This window comes from Anas acuta, chromosome 2, assembly GCF_963932015.1.
Source record: "Anas acuta chromosome 2, bAnaAcu1.1, whole genome shotgun sequence".
In the NCBI taxonomy this organism is placed as follows: domain Eukaryota; kingdom Metazoa; phylum Chordata; class Aves; order Anseriformes; family Anatidae; genus Anas; species Anas acuta.
In genome coordinates, this window is record NC_088980.1 from 116,290,971 (window position 1) to 116,308,218 (window position 17,248).

The 17,248-nt window shown below is 44.8% G+C and overlaps 1 protein-coding gene across 8 annotated transcripts in view; it reads left to right on the top strand.

Moving 5' to 3' along the window:
* KCTD1 (potassium channel tetramerization domain containing 1) overlaps positions 1 to 17,248 on the top strand; it is a 98,445-nt gene that overhangs the window by 47,757 nt on the left and 33,440 nt on the right. For 6 of the 8 annotated variants that reach the window (XM_068671837.1, XM_068671833.1, XM_068671835.1 and 3 more), the window contains one exon: positions 16,428 to 16,606. In XM_068671837.1, the coding sequence (XP_068527938.1) occupies positions 16,443 to 16,606 (164 nt within the window). In that variant the 5' untranslated portion in view covers positions 16,428 to 16,442. Of the gene's footprint in view, positions 1 to 5,812; positions 8,444 to 15,667; positions 15,963 to 16,427; positions 16,607 to 17,248 lie in introns of those variants that run through there. The other 2 variants (XM_068671832.1, XM_068671831.1) reach the window with 2 other exon arrangements.

The window sequence follows — 17,248 nt, forward strand, 5'->3', positions numbered from 1 at the left end:
CTGCTGTTACCGGTGCTGGCCTCGAGCTGCTTGGGCTGGGCGCTGTGCTATAACGTGATGTTGCCTACCCCAGAATGAAAAGGGAGTTTTGAACCATACATAAACTTTCACTTGCATGAGAGTTACTCAGTGAGAGGTGAAAGGAGCACTCAGGATATAAGCGAATACAAATATCTTCTGGTTTTGTGGGTTTGTAAGTTCCCATAAATCAGTCGGCAAGTTCCCAGTCCCTGTGACAACCACATGTCCCATGCTCTGACATCGCAGCCACCACAAAGCCCTGGCGAAGGGTGCAATCAGCCCGTAACGAGAGTGGCAAGTCAGATGAGTGGCATTTAAAAGGCGGGGTGCTGTCCTGCACATTTCTGACTTGTTTTTTTTTTTTTTTTTGCAGACTGTCAGTGTACCGACAGACTTTTAAAGTGTCCTTGCAGGTTGACAAAGCAACAAAAATCCACAGTGGGACTTTGTGCAGAAAAAAAAAAAAGGGGGGTGGGGTGCTGAAATCCTTTAGTGGCTTGTTCATAAGGATTTGGAGTGACTCGGTATTTTGCGCTGCTTGCTTTTAAGGAAATGTTTGTGTTAATGAGCATTTACTGCGAAACACAGAAAAGAAAGTAGCTAAAAGTGAGGAGGGGCTCAGCGAGGCCGGTCTTGTGGCTTCTGGACCTGCCAGGCGGTGGGAGCAGCAGCCAGTGGTGCTGGTTGGGATGTCCATGAACATCCAGCACCTCATGGGCTCGTGCTGCATGAAATGGCCTCACCGGGGGCTCACCCTGCTGGGGCTCCCTGCCCAAAGACCCGGGCTGACCCCGCTCGGCTGGAGAGCAGGGGGATCGCGGCGCGAACAAGAGCCGCTTTGTTCTGCATCCTGGATGCACTCTGATTAAACCCCATAGTCATGAGGATGGATTTACTGGTGCGCTCTCGCTCTTTTTTTTTGCATTGCACAACAGCACAAACACCCAGCGAGCTAGCAGATTTAATCCGTGTTCCCTGAGGATTGTGAAATTCTGGCTGTGTATAAATTTCCTGGCTGAATTTGGAGCATGATTTATGAAGGGGACCTTGCCTCTTGTAGAAAGCAGGACTTCCCTTCCTGCAGGACCGCAAGGCAAATGTTCTCAGTCTGCAGACTTCTTCAGTCTGCTATCCTTGACGTGGTTTTGGTTCATCTTCCCTGCTGCATGCTTGCTTACTGAAGCTGTTTAACTGAAATGCAAAATAAATTTATTTTCTTTAGCGTTTGGGTCTAGTGTTGGCTTACAAGAAATGCAGAGCAATGAATGCATGTTTTGCACTGTTTAGGAGCTTTCTAAAATACTCAGAAGTCTGCTGTGTTTTTTTGGTTTTGTTTTTTTTTGTTCTGTTTCCTCAATCTGCTGTTATAAGTGCACTTTCTCTTGCTAATCTGCTGCCTGAAATACTCTTTGTTCAGGAAGGCAAGTCTATTTCTGTTGTAATCAGGGCTAAGAATTCAGCTGCAGGGTCACTCTGTGGTACTGCAGAGTTCACTGACCACGTTTTGCTGCTGGCAGTCCTAGCTTTGGCCCCTTTACACAGATCAATGCCAGGCTAACCCCATTTATTGCTACTACTGAATCAAAACTCTGCTGCTCCTATTTAATTTAGCTCAAAATAGACATAATGCAAACAAGCGTTAGCATGGCAAAAGAGCTAGGAGAAGGGGGGGAGAGAAAAAAGGCATTCAGTTGTTTGGGTTTTGGTTTGTTGTTTTTTTGTTGTTGTTGTTTTTGTTTTAATTCAAAATACCAAATGGTGCCAGGCTTCAGATGGGAGGAATTAGCTTACTCTGCATCGTTAGGCCCTTTATAAAAAACAATAGTCATCATTGATTGTAATCTGCACACGAGTATTAGAGTCTATCTGGCTGTCTTCAGTTTCCTTTTTGTGTTTAAAAGCCTTTTCTGGTGTCGCTGCTACTGCTTCAGCTTGCCGTGCGTTCAGCCTTCTTCTGGGTGTTGAGTCCCAGTGATGCATCCCCGGTGTGCTTCCTTTTGGCCCCACCAGGCGAGCCTCCAGCCTTACTGCTGGGTACCCACCACCAGCTACCCCTGCTTCGGCCTGATAGAAACCTTCAGACTTGCTTGTGTTCAGGTGAAATCACTGTTGGCAGGAGTATTATTCTCCATGGAGCTACTCGGCGCTGAGCCCTTTGCAAGGTCCATCACGGTGAGGTGGGTCACAGGGTTTCGCTGAGGCAGGCGTGTGGCAGGTAAGAGTGCTGTGGCTGCTGGGCCTCTTGACAGAAAAAGGTAGTTTTTTCTCTGTACCCGTGGATCACTTTGGTACGAAAAAATGTTGGGATCGTCAGGACGTTGCTTGGAGTCGAGATGACAGGACCTTTACATTGTGGTTGGCATCCCGCCACAGTTTCCAGCTAGGACTGGGTGTATAAATTCCACCGCCACACCTCATTCCACACGGCTTCGTAGATCTGTGGGGGAAGGCATACCCTCACCGCCTGCTGTCTTCTGGGCTGAAACCCTGTTCCCTCTGCGAGGCAGCACGGGTGGAAATCCAGAGATTTGGGGTTTCTGCTGAAACATGAGGCAGTCTCTCCACATCCTCCCACACTGCCCCCTCTCCCCAAACTAATCCCCTTCGGTTCTGCATTCGGCAGAAATCAGGTGCCCAGCCCAGGTACGTCTATAACGGGGCCACAGATGACAGCCACGAGACAAATCCATAATTTAGGAATTGTTGCTGAAGTTATTTTCTGCTCCCTGCTGCTAGATGCTCATCGCAGGACTTGTGAAACTTTTCCTGTTTGTTCCAAGTGCTCTTGCTCGTGTCTGTCACTTAAAATTCATCTGTTCCTGAAGGCACGCTTTTGTTCCAAAGGGGAGCCCAAAGCCTGACAACTTAAATGTTTTTTGTGTTTCACCACCCTTCTCCACACTCTTGCAGATTAAACGCCGCCTCCTCCAGCCTACCCTTTTCTCTTTTGGCAGGGCTTTGTTGCCCCAACAGGGGATGCTTTGTCTCCCCTCTCCCACTCCCCAGGCACACTTGGCGTCCCGCTGCCTGCTCTTCTCGCCTCTCGCAGGCACTGCAGCCTCCCTGCTTCCCTCCACTCTGTGCCGGGAGGGAGCTGCTGGTGTCCTGTGCCACTTCCCTGGCCTTTCCCCAATATTTTCCTGCATCCAGAGAAAGTCCTCTGCAGGTGCTATCTTCCAGACTTTGTCTGGAACCGCTCTTTAAAGCCTTGAGATGTGTCACTGTGGGTGACCATCCCCTCTTCAGCCCCTTCAGCTGCCAAGCTTTTCTCTTGTGATGGTTGCTCCCACTTTTCAGGTGTCTGGAATGCAGTGGTTTGGTTTGCTTTTTCACATGAAAGCAGTACTTTTGCAAAGAAGGGTTATTTTTCTCCCTCTGATTCATGTAGGGGTGAGGAAGTGTGTCCTCTGTCCTGGCCACTGAGCATCAGCAGCCTGCCACGTGCTGCATTGGGTGGGCACCACTCACAGCATCCAGAGCTGTATTCCCATGTGTGCCTAAGGAGAAAGCCTCATGGGGTCCATCCTCTCTAAAGAAGGGACAGGGTCTTAATCATTGTTTGCCTTTGTTTGTTTTGGTGTGTGGTTCATTTCTTCTTTTTTTGTATGTGTGTGGTTTTGTGTGTTGTGTTTCTTGGTTTTTTGTTTGTTTTGGGTAGAGGTAAGTTTTTGTTCTTTTACTTTGTGTAGAAAACAGTTCCTTAACCTATTTTTTTCCTTGGAAATCAAGCTGATTTTGCTCTAGTAAGTGATTACATTTTAGTAACAGATCCCAAATTACTCAGTCTTCTAAGCACTTAATTATCATATACTCGAACTGCTGTCTTAGACATTTTGAGATTCTCTCAGATCTTGTGGTCTCGATCCTTCCCTAAAATTTTCTTCTCTATTACAGAAGGCAGTGTAGTTTGGAGGTGTCAGTTTGGGACCCGAGCTGTTTATAAAGGATGTGTCCCCTTGTTGACATGCTCTTACTGGTTACTACTAGTGGTTGCTACCACTCTAGGTAGTGGATTTGTTTCCTGCAGCTTTAGTTAGGTGAAGTCTTCCCCCAAGACTAACGCAAGATTTCTTCAAGTATTGTTTTGAAGGAGAATAATTTCACATCAAGCTTACTGCCTCATCAGTGGTTAAATTAGGCTAACCTCTTGGCAATGTCCAACTTCTCCGAGAACCCAGGTACAGAACAGCCTACCAAAGAGAAATTTCATACCTGAGTGGTTACCACACGGTGGTTGAACCAGCTCTGGCAAGTGGCAGTGAATGTCCTTAGGTTGTCTAACGTAGCTTCTGCATGTTTTAAAAATGAGGTAACTGTGTGTGTGTGTTATAAGTCTGGCTTTCATTTTCCTGGTGAAGCTGCCCATTGCCCTTTTTCTTTCGAGCTGTCCCAGGATCATCTCATTAGGTCTTTCTTCTGTGTTGTTGGCTTCTGCCATAGCGCAGCTATCTTTAGCATGACTTTGTTAACGTGTCTGTATTTCTTGCTTGTCAATTTTACTGAAACATTCACTGAACATTTGAGGCAATAAAAGCCAGTAGCTAGAGAAAGTAAGATAGGCATTTCTCGTCGATTAACCAATGTCGTCTTTATGCTTCTTTAGACACTTTCAGTTCCTTTTGTTGTCCAAGCACTGGCAATTCACGTGTTAGTAATAACCAGAGAAGCACAAAACCAGGCTCAAACAGAACATGCAATCCAAGCTAATGTATGTTAAGATACCAAAATTTTGACTGGTGTTCTGAGTATGCGTATGTGTTCTGTTGTGGTGTAGGATCAAGTTAAAGCCTTTTAATATGAAATAAAAAATTTAATGAACTAGTTAGCAGCTGTCTAAAACTAGTTAGCCAGTTGCTAATTCATGAAGTTGGCAGTGGTGATGGTGGCTTCTGTTAGCATATAGCACATGGTTATATAGATTCGTGGTTAATCTACCCTTGTGGGCAAAAAATGCTAAAATTAGCTGCCAAATGGATGTTTTTATCATATGAGCTACAATGACTACTTGGAGAAATCCCTACAGGTTTGAAAACAATAATAATCAAAACTGTATTTCTTAGCTTTGGATCTGAAAGTATCTTTTACACATAATGGAATCAAATGAACCAAATCTAAAGTATGCTTTGTTCCTATGCCATACGGTCGCTGCCTTGCCAAGCACGCTTCTCGCCTTCCAAAGCAGGATCCTGCGTTCTCCTCTCCTCAAATCCTGCCCTTCACGTACCCAAAAAAGTCACTGCTTGAGCCTGATAGTTGCGTGCATGCTGTTCCTTTTCTCCCTTCATCCCGAAGTGTTTTCCCAGCATTTAAGAAAACCTCAAAAAAAAAAGAGAAAAGAGGTTAAAAAAAAAAAAAAAAAGTTCATGCATTACTGCATGAAGGAGCTTTTTGAATTTAATTCAAGACTTTAGCCCCTTCCCACCAGCTGCGTACCTACCTCTCTGAGGGCTTCCACATCTGAAGAGCATCACATTTCTAGTATGGGGCAGGGATAGAAAAGCATCTGGATGGCTGAGGGTTTTCAGCTCACCTCCCATATGTGGCATGATGAGTGAACAACCCTCTTGGAGAGCTCTTCGGACCCCTTGACTGTCCTGTGCCACCTTGTGTGTGTCTCTTCAGCAAAAGCCTGTTTCCTCTCCAAGCACCTGTATGTATGTTGTTGTGCCGCCTGTCCTTAGGTATTAAGTAACCTACATGTATTTTGAAATAGCATAATGATAAATAATGTGATTTCTCTCATGATAGTGCTTGGACTTTTTCATTCTCCTGTGTGTTATGAAATATGTAGGCTGATAATTTCAATGAGAGTTACAAGAGGAGAGAGAGACTTCCAGCCAGCCCTGGAAATGCACGGGATCATTTCAGAGCCGAGCAAACTCTCCTCATTGCAGTCTGCGTTCACCAAGACTCCCAAAAACCCTGTTGCTTCAGTAAGTTCAGTCTTTACCATTTCCTTGCACTGTCCTCTCGGTGGTCTCAGTCCATCTGGCAGGTTTTCAGCAGATCCTCGTTTTCTGAGCGGTGGCATCGTTGCGTTGATAGCTCAGCGTTGGGAGGGGAAGTGGGCGGGAGGGAGGAGGAGAGCCCCATGACAGCAGAGGGCTCCTGAAAGCTGGTTCTTTCTGCCTATAGTGTTGCATTGCATCAATTCTGGAGTGAGGGATGTATAATTTAGGATTGCAATTTTCCACTGTATTTCTAATTCTGCACCAGCTTGAACTGTAACTGTCAAACGCAGTTGTGTTTACATCTTCGTTGTAAATTAGATAATTATGAAGGTATGGTTTTAAAGCCCTTTTGTGCCTCTTTTCTGCAGTGAGGTGATAGATGAAGCTATCTGTCTGTTGTATTGTCTAGTCTCGTAATTACTAAGTGGACGCAATGTCTTCAAAATTACGATTCAGGCTGAGAATATTTTATTATTGGTTGCTGCAAGAAACATCTGGAGAGTGCTTAGAGCTGGAGTGTGCTACGGCATTTCATAGATACAGTTTTATTGGATCCTTATAATTTGTCTGTTTCCTTTTCATAAGGCAGGAAGGGCTAACAGAGGCTTTTGGGGTCTTTTAATTTTTATTTTTTTTAAGGTGATTCTAGATATAAACTTCTTTAGCTAGTCTGAAGATTTTTTTTTTTCTGTTGGCTGCTTGTTCAATCTGAAGTAGATAATGTTCTGTTGATATGTCCGAAAATGCTTGTGCTCCAGATGGGTCAGTATTATCTCTTTCTGCTCCTAGGCAAATTAATAAAACAAATTTAAAAAGTGCAGAGGAAAGCAGGCGGCTGGCTGATTCAAAGGGAGAGGCTATGTTTTTCATCACCACCCTTTCAAAGCCTCTCTGAATCAAAAGAACCATTGGATTGCGAAGGCAAGACCTATGCCACACCAGAAGCTCCCAGTTCAGCAATTTTCCCAGGGTAAAATTATAACTCATGTTTCCTCAGCACAGGCTGTAACTGGCAGCGTTCCTTCTACTTCTAAGGGTGAAATTGCTGGGGGGAGAATAGACATCTAATGTGCCTCTGGAAGTTTTACAATGGGTGTTAGCCTGGCTTTGTGAAAAGGTAGACGTTCTTCTGGAACATGCCCAAGGGCAGGTGCTATTCAAACTGTAGTGTAAATTAACTTTAAATAAGGTAGTGTGGGCTTATTTCTGTTGGGGTTGTGAGTCAAATTTGCAGAAAAGGCCCATTTCTCAAATTCTGACAGTTAATGACAATCTTCCAGTTATCCCACTGAAGTCTGCATTTTTATGAGTCTTTAAAATCTTCAGATATGACTGCAATTCAAGATGGTAATCTTTATTCATGTACTGCTGATAGGATCTTAACTCGCAAACAAAACAGACAGATTTTAGCAATGCTTGTTTTTTGGTGTTGCTTCTCACCAGAAGATTATGGGACAAATTACAAACTCAGTACAAGAAGAATGTAACCAGTTGTTGTTTGGTGTTTTTTTTCCCCCACTCAAATTTTGACAGCATCTTTAAGGAGTTGTTTAACTTTGCATTCAAATGTACCAACATGGTCCTGGCAAACATAAGTTCTTTTCTTTTAAACCCAGGAGGGAGTGTTGTATTTTTTTTCTGTTGTTGCTTTTTTTTTTTTCCTTGTGCTTTTATTATGTAAAGACTCTTACAAAATATGCATAGAGTGCCTGCTAGAAGTGGATGAAAGGCAACACTCCAGTGAGAAGTCTGACAAAAATTATGCTATTAATATCAACATCTCAAGCTGCGAGGTGTCCACCTGGGAGGAGTTAGAAGATGGTTTCCAGTGTTCGGAGCTTCCCTGCCCCTTCCCACCTCCGTTCCTGATCTGAATCCCATGTACACACGTGGGGTTAAGGTGGCTGTTGCATGGTCGTCATCAAGAGCAGGAGCTGATGGCTGGGCTCTTCCCAAGGGCCAGGGAGAGCTGCTCAGGCAGCTGCCACCTCCAGGCAGGAGGTACTGGCCCTGGATGAGGGCCCAGAGCAGGTAGGTATCTCATCTGCAAAGGCACTGTACCTCCTGCAGAAGGGATGAAGTGGTCCAAGGTGTTTGGATCAACGCTGCCGCTGGACAACTGAAGCCTTGTGCGGAGGAGAACGGGTCTGTCACCTCCGTCCTTCGCCAAAAGGTGAAGCTCCCTTCGTGTGCTTGCTGTGGTATGGAGGGCAAGAGAATTCACCTCCTCTCTGCTACCTGAGCTTCGATAGAGGAAAGAGAAGAAGAAAAGTGACCTATTTTCCAGGCTTAAAGGGAAGTGAATGAAACTGTCCTGGGGGCAGCAGAAGCAAAGGCTTTTGTATCAGCTGTAGTGTTGTGGGCAGGGCTGCCAGGCTGCTAAACGCTCTCAGGCCTGCAAGCTTCTTTCCCAGGGACTGCTCATCGTCGTGTGTTTCCTTTTAAAAAATAAAAATAACTACATAAAGGTGTCCGAGATGACTGTGGTCTTTCTCCATCGAGACTGAGGGATCTGTTGGCAGTCTGTGTCTTGTGATAATTTCTGCAGGACCTGGCAGGATCCACTTTTTGTCCACAAGAACACAGGTGGCTGAGTGAGGTGACTGAGATGCCCAGCTATGCAAACCTTCACATATTTGGGGCTGGGCACGTTACTTCAGGAAGGCTCAGGCTGGGGCCTTGCACTTCCTTTTGGTCACTCCTAAATCAACTTTATTGTAGGTTTGAGTAGAAGCCGGTGCAGAACAAACAAGCTCCCCGTGGAACAAACGGCCTGAAATTGCAGGTATCTAGCCCATCCCTATCTTGGGACGCCATGAGAAGTGGCACAGCAGGTCTGTTGACCTTTGGTCTGATGTCCTCCTGCGTCCTCCTGCTTGCTTACGGGATGTTTTTGCCAGCTGCGTGCTGGGGTGCGCACCCTGTGATTATCCGGTGTCGGGTGGGCATTGTGTGCTGCACGGTAATTGGGAGCAGCTTTCAAATCCGGTTCTGCTTGTAAATTAAATTGCCACTTTTCCTGAGCGAGAATCCAATCAGCAGCAAGCCCCGAGACCGTACAAGTCTGCTTCCATTAAGAAAAGCAAAGTGGCCAGTGGATATGTACTGGGGGAGGGCGATGGGCCTGGGCTGGGCCCCCGAGTTTCGTGGGGATTTTATTTTAATAGTGCAGCGGGTTGCATGTATGCAGAAGATCCTGCCTGCATCATGGGCTTAGGTCAAGTCCTGTGCCGGCCACATTCACCACTGACTTGACCAAAGTGTAGAGGGTGTGCACAGCGAGAAATGGGGAGGTGGTGCAGAAGAACAGAGCTTTACTTGCAGGGCCTGAAGGTAATAAAACATTTGGGCTGGCCTCAGCAGCGCCTACCCAAACAGGCAAGGGGCTGAGTTCCCATAAAGAGTACAAAATTACAGAATATCTTGAGGGAGGTATTAAACTTTTGTATGCAGTTTCAAGGCCTACGGGAAGCTTCAGAAAAGTTTATAAGCACTCGAAAAAATATATCCTCTCTCTGTAAACTTGACCTTCTCCAGATTTCGGACTTGCTGCACTAGTGGTATAAGCATAGCTCCTGCCCTTATCCCTAAAGCCTCCCTTCTCAGGTTAATTAGATATTTTCTTAAGCTCTCAGTGGACAGTTTCTGATGAAGCTGTGGTTAGAGCTTCTGTGGTTAGAGCTGCTGAAGTCAATCGTGAGCTACAGGTTCGGCTACTGTCCACCTGGGTGTTGGGGTTTTCAAAGCATCTTCAGGCTCCTGTCCAAGGGCACTTTTAGCTGTCCTGAGCCTGCAGGTAGGCAGCGCTCCTTTTTCCCTCGATCCCTTGCCTTGCACATGGTTCTCTGCACCTGTGGCGTTTATCCTAGGTCCTGATCAGCTCCGGTGAAATCCCAGCAAGGCTCGTTACACTGAGGAAATGCAACCACATTCTCTCCAGCGCTTGCAGCACTGACTGGGCAGATATGCTCAGCAGTGCCCAGGTCTCAAGGAGGAGGCTGTGAGCAGCCGGCATGCAGGATATGGAGCAAAAGGGACCCCTGTCTCGAGGGATGGGATCGGCGCTCCACCCCTGGGGACAGCACTTCTGGGACAAGGAGGATGTAGCAGTTAAAATTGTCCCGTCAGGTAAGTGCTCCACTCAGTATCGCTGTAGCCACCCTGGTGTGACAAAGGTTCGTCATTGCTTTTGTAACTTGGTCAGTGTTTGAGCTGTTGCACAATGCAGAAGAACTTACCTCTAGGAGATGGTTTGAGCCATGTCATTGTCTTCTGATGGCCTGTACCTTACCCCCGGCTATGATGTTCCCCTCTGGGTATCTGTGTCCTATCTCTCAGGCAGCCACGTGTTTCTGCAAATCGTACTGATTGCTGCAGACATGGCACTGGTGGTGGGCAGTGAGCAGCTGCTTGGTGTAGTAGTTGGTTTTGTGCTGTACTCATTTAGTGTACAGTGCTTTAGCATCTCAAGAAAACCCTCCTAACTTCTCAAGCTCTCTGTTGTACTTGACTTTCTTGTATAGGATAATTTGGTCTTCCATCACATGTTGACAGACATTCAGGATGTAAAATCAGACTTTTCCTCCAGAGGTCTAAAATAATTCTTCTACTACTACTGCTGCATCTCAGGGGACCTAGTATCTCAGCTTACTGTGGCACTAAATTGCATCTGATAGTGTTTTGGGCCTGTCTTTCATGCAGCACTCAAACACAATTGTTTTGGAGTTTTGCTTTATAAATGCAATTCTTAATGTTCAGAGTCAGCAGTCCTAAAGCTCGCAGCTGCAAGGGAGAGAACACTCATTATATTGATGAAAGGCAAAACATTACAGCACAATCGGCAGATTTTCACTGGGGAAAGTGATGCGTTACTTCTTTGTTTTGCAGACCCAGTGGCTCCAGTACAGCCCAACCATCTCCTCAGAGAGCTACCACCTGTCAGGGTAAGGGTGAAGAAGCAGAAGAAAGAGCATTGATATACTCATGTGTAAACACCTTTTGCAAGGGTTTGGCCAGTAGCCTGGGCTACTTCTTGGTGTCTGTGTTACTCAGAACGAAGATGAAGAGAAGCACCACGATGGCATACGAAGACTTAGGAGACTGAAAAGCATCTGTCACGCTCCATGCTGTGCACATAGTCGTCTTTTGAACACCTTGTGGGCTCCTTCTGAGGGGCCAGCACAACCTGGTGTCATCTGTGGATGCAGCATACCATGGCTGTAGCCAGAGGATTCAGCTCATGTGAGGATTCAGCCCGTGAAGGAACCCAGGGCTGGGTTTTCCCCTTCCAAGAGAAAGTGTCTGGGCTTCCTGGACACGTAGCTCTGTATCTCTGTGTGCTTCTTACACCTTTCAGAAGAGCTGTTTGTACTCTACTGATATTGTTTATATTGAATAAATATATTCTCCAGCCTCTTTGTTGTGGTGACTGTTTCTGCTGAATTGAAAAAAAGTGGGGGGTACTTGCTTAAGCATTGTGGTGAGACATGATCATGATTATTTTTTTTTTTTTATCTTTAATGAAATGTTTATTTTGAAAAAGTGTGGCCTCAAAACGAGGACACTTCTGCAGGAGCCAAATCTGAGAGAGTCATCCTAATGTTCCTGGTTTGGATGAGGGACTTGAAGCAGGGTATCGCGCATACCCTCAGACACCCCTAAGTATCAGCCCGCTGTTTATTTCAGTGGTGGGGCACACAGCTGTCCATGAGATTTGAATGGTTCCTACTTTGTACTGAAGGAATAGGCATTTGTGCCTCTATTTTCTGAAGGGTTTTTTTTTTCACCATTTGGATTCATTTTCCACACAGTGGGGTTGCATGTCTTTGGAGGAGATGTTTCTGCCAGAGACTGCTGGTGTGACTACGCTGTCTGCTTTTGCTACTTGAAGTGATTCCTAAGCACAGAGCTTCTGTGAAGAGAAACCTCTCCCTCATGGCTTTCTATTGTAAGAAAAGATAATGGGTACAGACAGATTTGATGCAATACAATAAGCTGTTGCATGATTGTCTTTTCTGCTGTCCTGTCTAGGTGAGACAAGCTTGTCCTCACCTTCCCCCCAAAAAATCCAAGAAACTTTGAAATATGTAACTTGGAGTTTCTCAGCAATTATAATTCCTTGAATTGTGTCAGGGAGGATCCAGTATGATACAAAGACAAGACCTGTAGTATATCGAGTAGCATTTATGTGCTCCTGCTTGAGCTGGGCTGGCTCCTGGACGTATATTGGCTATACTAACCACAACCAATAATGATACCCCAGTCTTGTGGGTCAGGTAGGTGGATTCTTTGTACTTGAGCATTGGTCCTCCAGTTGGGTGAGCACGGGTTGTCTTGTAGTGCTGTGGCTTATGTCAGGGTTCCTGGTTTAAGAAGGGAACTGAAATGACTGCTCAAGACCACAGAGTGTAAATAACACTTTTGAAATGCTTCTAATCACAGAAGCCTAACACGAGCACATATTTTCAGGGGAGGAGGAAGCCTCCTGTCTCTTTGATTTTGTACACTTAGCAGCACATTTTAATAGCTCGTGTTCTTGAGCTTATTTATATTTATGTATATGAGTTTATATACCTCTTATTTCTTCCACTTGCTGCCAGAAGATTGACATGGCTTCTGTGTTGTCCTTTGGTGGACCAGTGGCATTGGTGCACATCTCAGCCCTACAGTTACTGTGTTTTGTCAGCCTGGATGTAAAGGCTTATTCTTTACCAACCCTCTTCAATGGAGTTGGTGAGAGGAAGACAGGGAGGAGAAGAGATCTGAAAGCTTTCCTCCACGATCTTTGGTCCTCTTTGGTAGAAAGGCTTCTCAGTCCTAAGGACTTCTGTAGGTGCAGGGGAGGAGGAGTTGAGGCAAGGTTGCTTTTCTGTTGAGTCTACAGGAAGGCTTTCCTAGGGCAGAAAGTGAGAAGGAGGTTCAAATATCCTCTGATGACCTGGGCCGACTAACTGCTTGCTGTTGAAAGCTAAATATCTTTAAGCTGCCCGGTGCATAGATTTTTAGTAGTCCTTTCAATATGTAGCTCCAGCAGTAAATTTGTTCTGTTTGAAATCTGAACTCATTAGTTTGAAAAGTTGTTGGGGGGAAAAAAAAGTCATTGAGTAGTAGTAATGATAAATGTTTAAAAGGTATTTCAAGCATTTTGGTCCATGGGAAGTGGTGTAAAACACTGAGATTTCCTGTTCTTTTTAAATTTTCCATAGGGCAAAAATTGAAATATTTGGAAAGGAAAGATACCAAGTGAAAAATGAACTGCTAGCAGATTGGGAAGGTCGCTGCCCCTATAGCCTGCATGGGCTCTGGCTGTGCTTTGTGTCCTGCTCGTGAACAAAGTCAGTGCAGTTCCTGAGGCACAAAACCACCTCTGTGATCTCCCTGCCGGTTGGGAGCAGCCATGGCTGAGCTACAGACCTTTCTTGGGTCACAGAGGGACCTATGTGAGACCAAACACCCCAAGGAAGGCTGCTGAAGAGCCTTTCAGCCCTCTTTATCATCAGCTGTTTTAAATAGCTTGAAATCAGCTGGGTCCCACTGAGTTTGATTTCCGTAACTGCTTTCTCTCCTCCTCTAATTGTGTGCAAGGAATTATATTTGTAAACACTTCATGTTAGTGGATGCCTAATTTACCAGTAGCGCCTTATTCTAACCACTTTTTTAATCTAAGCTTGTTCACCTCGTATTTGCAGTAATCCAGCAAAAGCAGTATATTTTTCAGAGGGACTATCTGCCCCTATCATCTTTTCCATAGCTGAACTAAAACAACAGTTTAACTCCAATCTGTTAAGCAAATGTCAGAGCGGTGATCTTCTCTGCTGCGCTGGTGGATTGCGCCACATAAAAGAAGCTGGTTTTCAATCGCCTGGTTCTTTGAATCCCACTTCTGCATTAATTTCTCCGGGGCAACTGGATAGAAATAGAAATAATAGTAATACTATTGCTTCATTTCAAAGTGGCCGCCAAAACGGTAGTGAACAGGTTTCATCCAGGGAAATGCTCTTTGTGAGCTGAGGCTGGAGCAATATTAGCATTAGAGTTTTTAATATCTAAATATTAAGTATATGGGGCATTGTTTTTTGAGGCACAACGACTGCAGGTAACTTGAAGGGGGAACGTTGAAAAGGAGGAGGGTGAAATAAAATAGCAAAGGTTTTCAGATAAAATTGTATGTACTTTTATTCTGTATTTCTTGGGAGTTTTAGGAGGTAAACTTTGTAAAGGGCTGCTTGGTTGTCTCACTTTTGGAAACCAGTTCTTTTTTCATACCTCTTTTTGCCTTGTGAAAGACCCACGGTCCTTTGACCAATATCCCATCCTCGCGGTGATGTTTATCCTACGCCACCTTCTCCCATTTTGTACACCCAGTGCTATCACAGCTATGCTGAATGAGGTCCCAGCCTAACTACAATATTAACCCTGCAAATCTGTTCATTTTCTCCCGAGCAGCCCCAGGCAGGTTATACAGGAGAATGTGTCCAATTGAAAAACTATTACAGGCTCCGCGGTGCTGCAGTCTGCTAAATTGTAACAGGGCTGTGTTTTTCTGACTGAGAGGATCCTGGTGAGGGGAGTGATGTTATGTATTTCATACAAGTTACAGAATTTATTTTTCCTTTTAGTTTCAGCCTCCTTTGTTGATTTTTCAAATTGTTTGCCTGCTTTTAAGCACTGAAAGGTGTTCCTTTCCCCATGACGTGTGCTCTTTCCCCACTTCGTATCGTTTCTTGCCTTCTTACTTTCACCTTTCCAGTTGTTGTTTTTCATTTTTTCTTCATTATTTTACTAAATATCACACTGCAGATCAGTAGCATCTTGGGTGGTGGTTGTACCACATAGCATTTATAGCAGACATTAGTTTTGCATAGCGTGTGTACCTTATTTTGTCTGGACTTGTCTTCATTGCGCTGCAGGCACCTCCTCGAGCAATTGTAGTGATTAAGAGTGGTATTTCTGCAAATAATATATTAACTTCTGCTTATACAGAAACAGGGGGAGAAAAAAACAAAACCCAACCCTCCCCCCTCAACATCTAAACTAGGCATTTTTCTTCATCCCCTTCGTTTTTATCGGTATTTGACCTAAGCTTGCTTTTGCGTATGAAAGAAAATTAGTTAAGTACCTTGTGGTTTATAGATGCCTTTTGTTACATATTACTTGGATTTATTGTGCAATGCTGGCCTGTAAATCATTTCAGTTAGACATTTACCTGGCTCACGTTGCCTTTATGCTTTGAATCTTTAACAGCCGTGAAAAATGTATAAATGTGTTCGGCGGCGAAGGGCTTCGCCGGCCAAAATTCCCCGCAATTCCCCGCTTCTGCGAGGTTTCAGTACCCGGCTCTGCGGAGATGTTTACAAAGGAGCCATTACCTTGTGCAGCTAAAAGATGTGTTGAAAGAACAAAGAGAGTTTTGTGATGAAGTGTATCTGACTTCTCGCTGCTTTGCTTACCTTTTAAATGTAAAACCTGGTAATTTGCAAGGGCTTTTAGTTCTCAGGGCATCTCTGTAAGGTTCCAAGGTGCGTGGAGCTTTCCTTCAGCAGAAAGCTCGCCTGTCTCAAAACCGCTCTCGAATGCATTTCTATTTTAATCCCCAACTTTGAATGCAGCCTGCCTTACTGGCTCCAGCAAATCGCTCTGCCCTGCCCCACCCTGTTGGGCGCACAGACTACGAGCGCGCTGTTTACCGGCGTTACATCTCTGCCTTTGTGACTAAAAGTTGGTTTCATCAGCAAGCATCTGCTCCTGCTCCACTTTCCGAGCTCGCTTGCCCGGGGAAGCCGCTCAGACCCGCCGCCTATGTGGGGCACGCCGGGGCATCTGTCGCTATACGTCTAACTTTTAAATGGAAAATGTCTTTCTCAAAGGCTGTCGATGTCCAGTGGTCTGCAGTGCATGAACAGTTGGCTAGTCCAGGTGTCTCTGCTTCGGTTTCCGTGATATGTGAGTTGGAAATTCGAGAGAAGAGTGTGCAGAATGGAGGAGTTGAGGGTTTGTATTTCTCTTCTGACTGCCTCGCAATGACTGTGGAGGGCTTGGGAAGGAGCGCAGATATGCTACCTGTGGGTTTTAATTAAAATAGTAATTGTTCTTAGGCTTTCTGTCTGCAGCTCGTGGTGTCTTTGTCAGAGCCTATATCAGCTCTGAAATGCGAGAATGAGCTTTTTTTCTCTCTGCACGGGTCGTCTGTCATGAGCAGGGTTCAGGAAGAACTTGTTGTATTGAACGTGGTTTCTACTTTCTGGGTTTGGTCGTTGTGTTTTGCCACACTTTACCTACCTAAAACATAGCCAGTTAAGACTTTTGGATTGATTTTAAAGATTGCCAAATATTTGTCTGTGCTTTAATGAGATGAAAATCATAAGCTGAGACTATGAGACAGTGCTATTGACTCGAGACTGTGGGTTTCTGCGAGGTTTTCAAGGAGATCATTAACCCACGTCTATCTCTTCACAGGACAGTCGGCCCAATATGTCAAGACCTCTGATCACTAGATCCCCTGCATCTCCATTGAACAATCAAGGCATCCCCACTCCAGCACAACTCACAAAATCCAACGCACCAGTTCACATTGATGTGGGTGGGCACATGTATACCAGCAGCTTGGCCACGCTTACAAAATATCCCGATTCCAGGTAACTTTAAAAAGATTGTTCTGCATGTCTTTGGCAACTCTTTTTCTTCAATTTCATGCTCGGACATCCCTGGGCTGTCTTAGACTGATAAATTTAGTTCCTTTTGTTTCAAAATTAAATGAGGTTTCTTTGTTCTTAGGAGGTTAGACACTGACTTTTCTTCCCCTGCTCCACTGTGTTTCAGACAAATGGCATCTCTACAGACCCATATGTTTATGTACTAAAACAAAGTTGATGGTAAAGTAGGTTGACTTTCTACCACGTAGGATTCTGGTTTGATGCCTGGGACCTGTTCTGTGGTTTATGACAATCCAAAACTGTATAGGTACTGCATTTAAGTCTAAATGTAGAAGTGCTGGGATTTTTTTCTTTTGGGTCTACTTTCCTGTACTGTCACAGTAGATTTGCAGATGTGTCAATTGAGGTAAAGGCAAGGTTGTATGTAACAGAATATAGGACAGCGTTAATTTCATACTTTTTATAGAATCTTAGGATCTTTTACATAATTGACTCTCTTAACTCTCACTTCATGTATCTTCTAAATGAGAATTTAGTGGCTTTGGTAACTTACTAGCATTAAGCAGTTAGAAAAATTTGGGGTGCATGAGCAAAGGGTGTATGTAGAGTTGATGTAATAAAAGT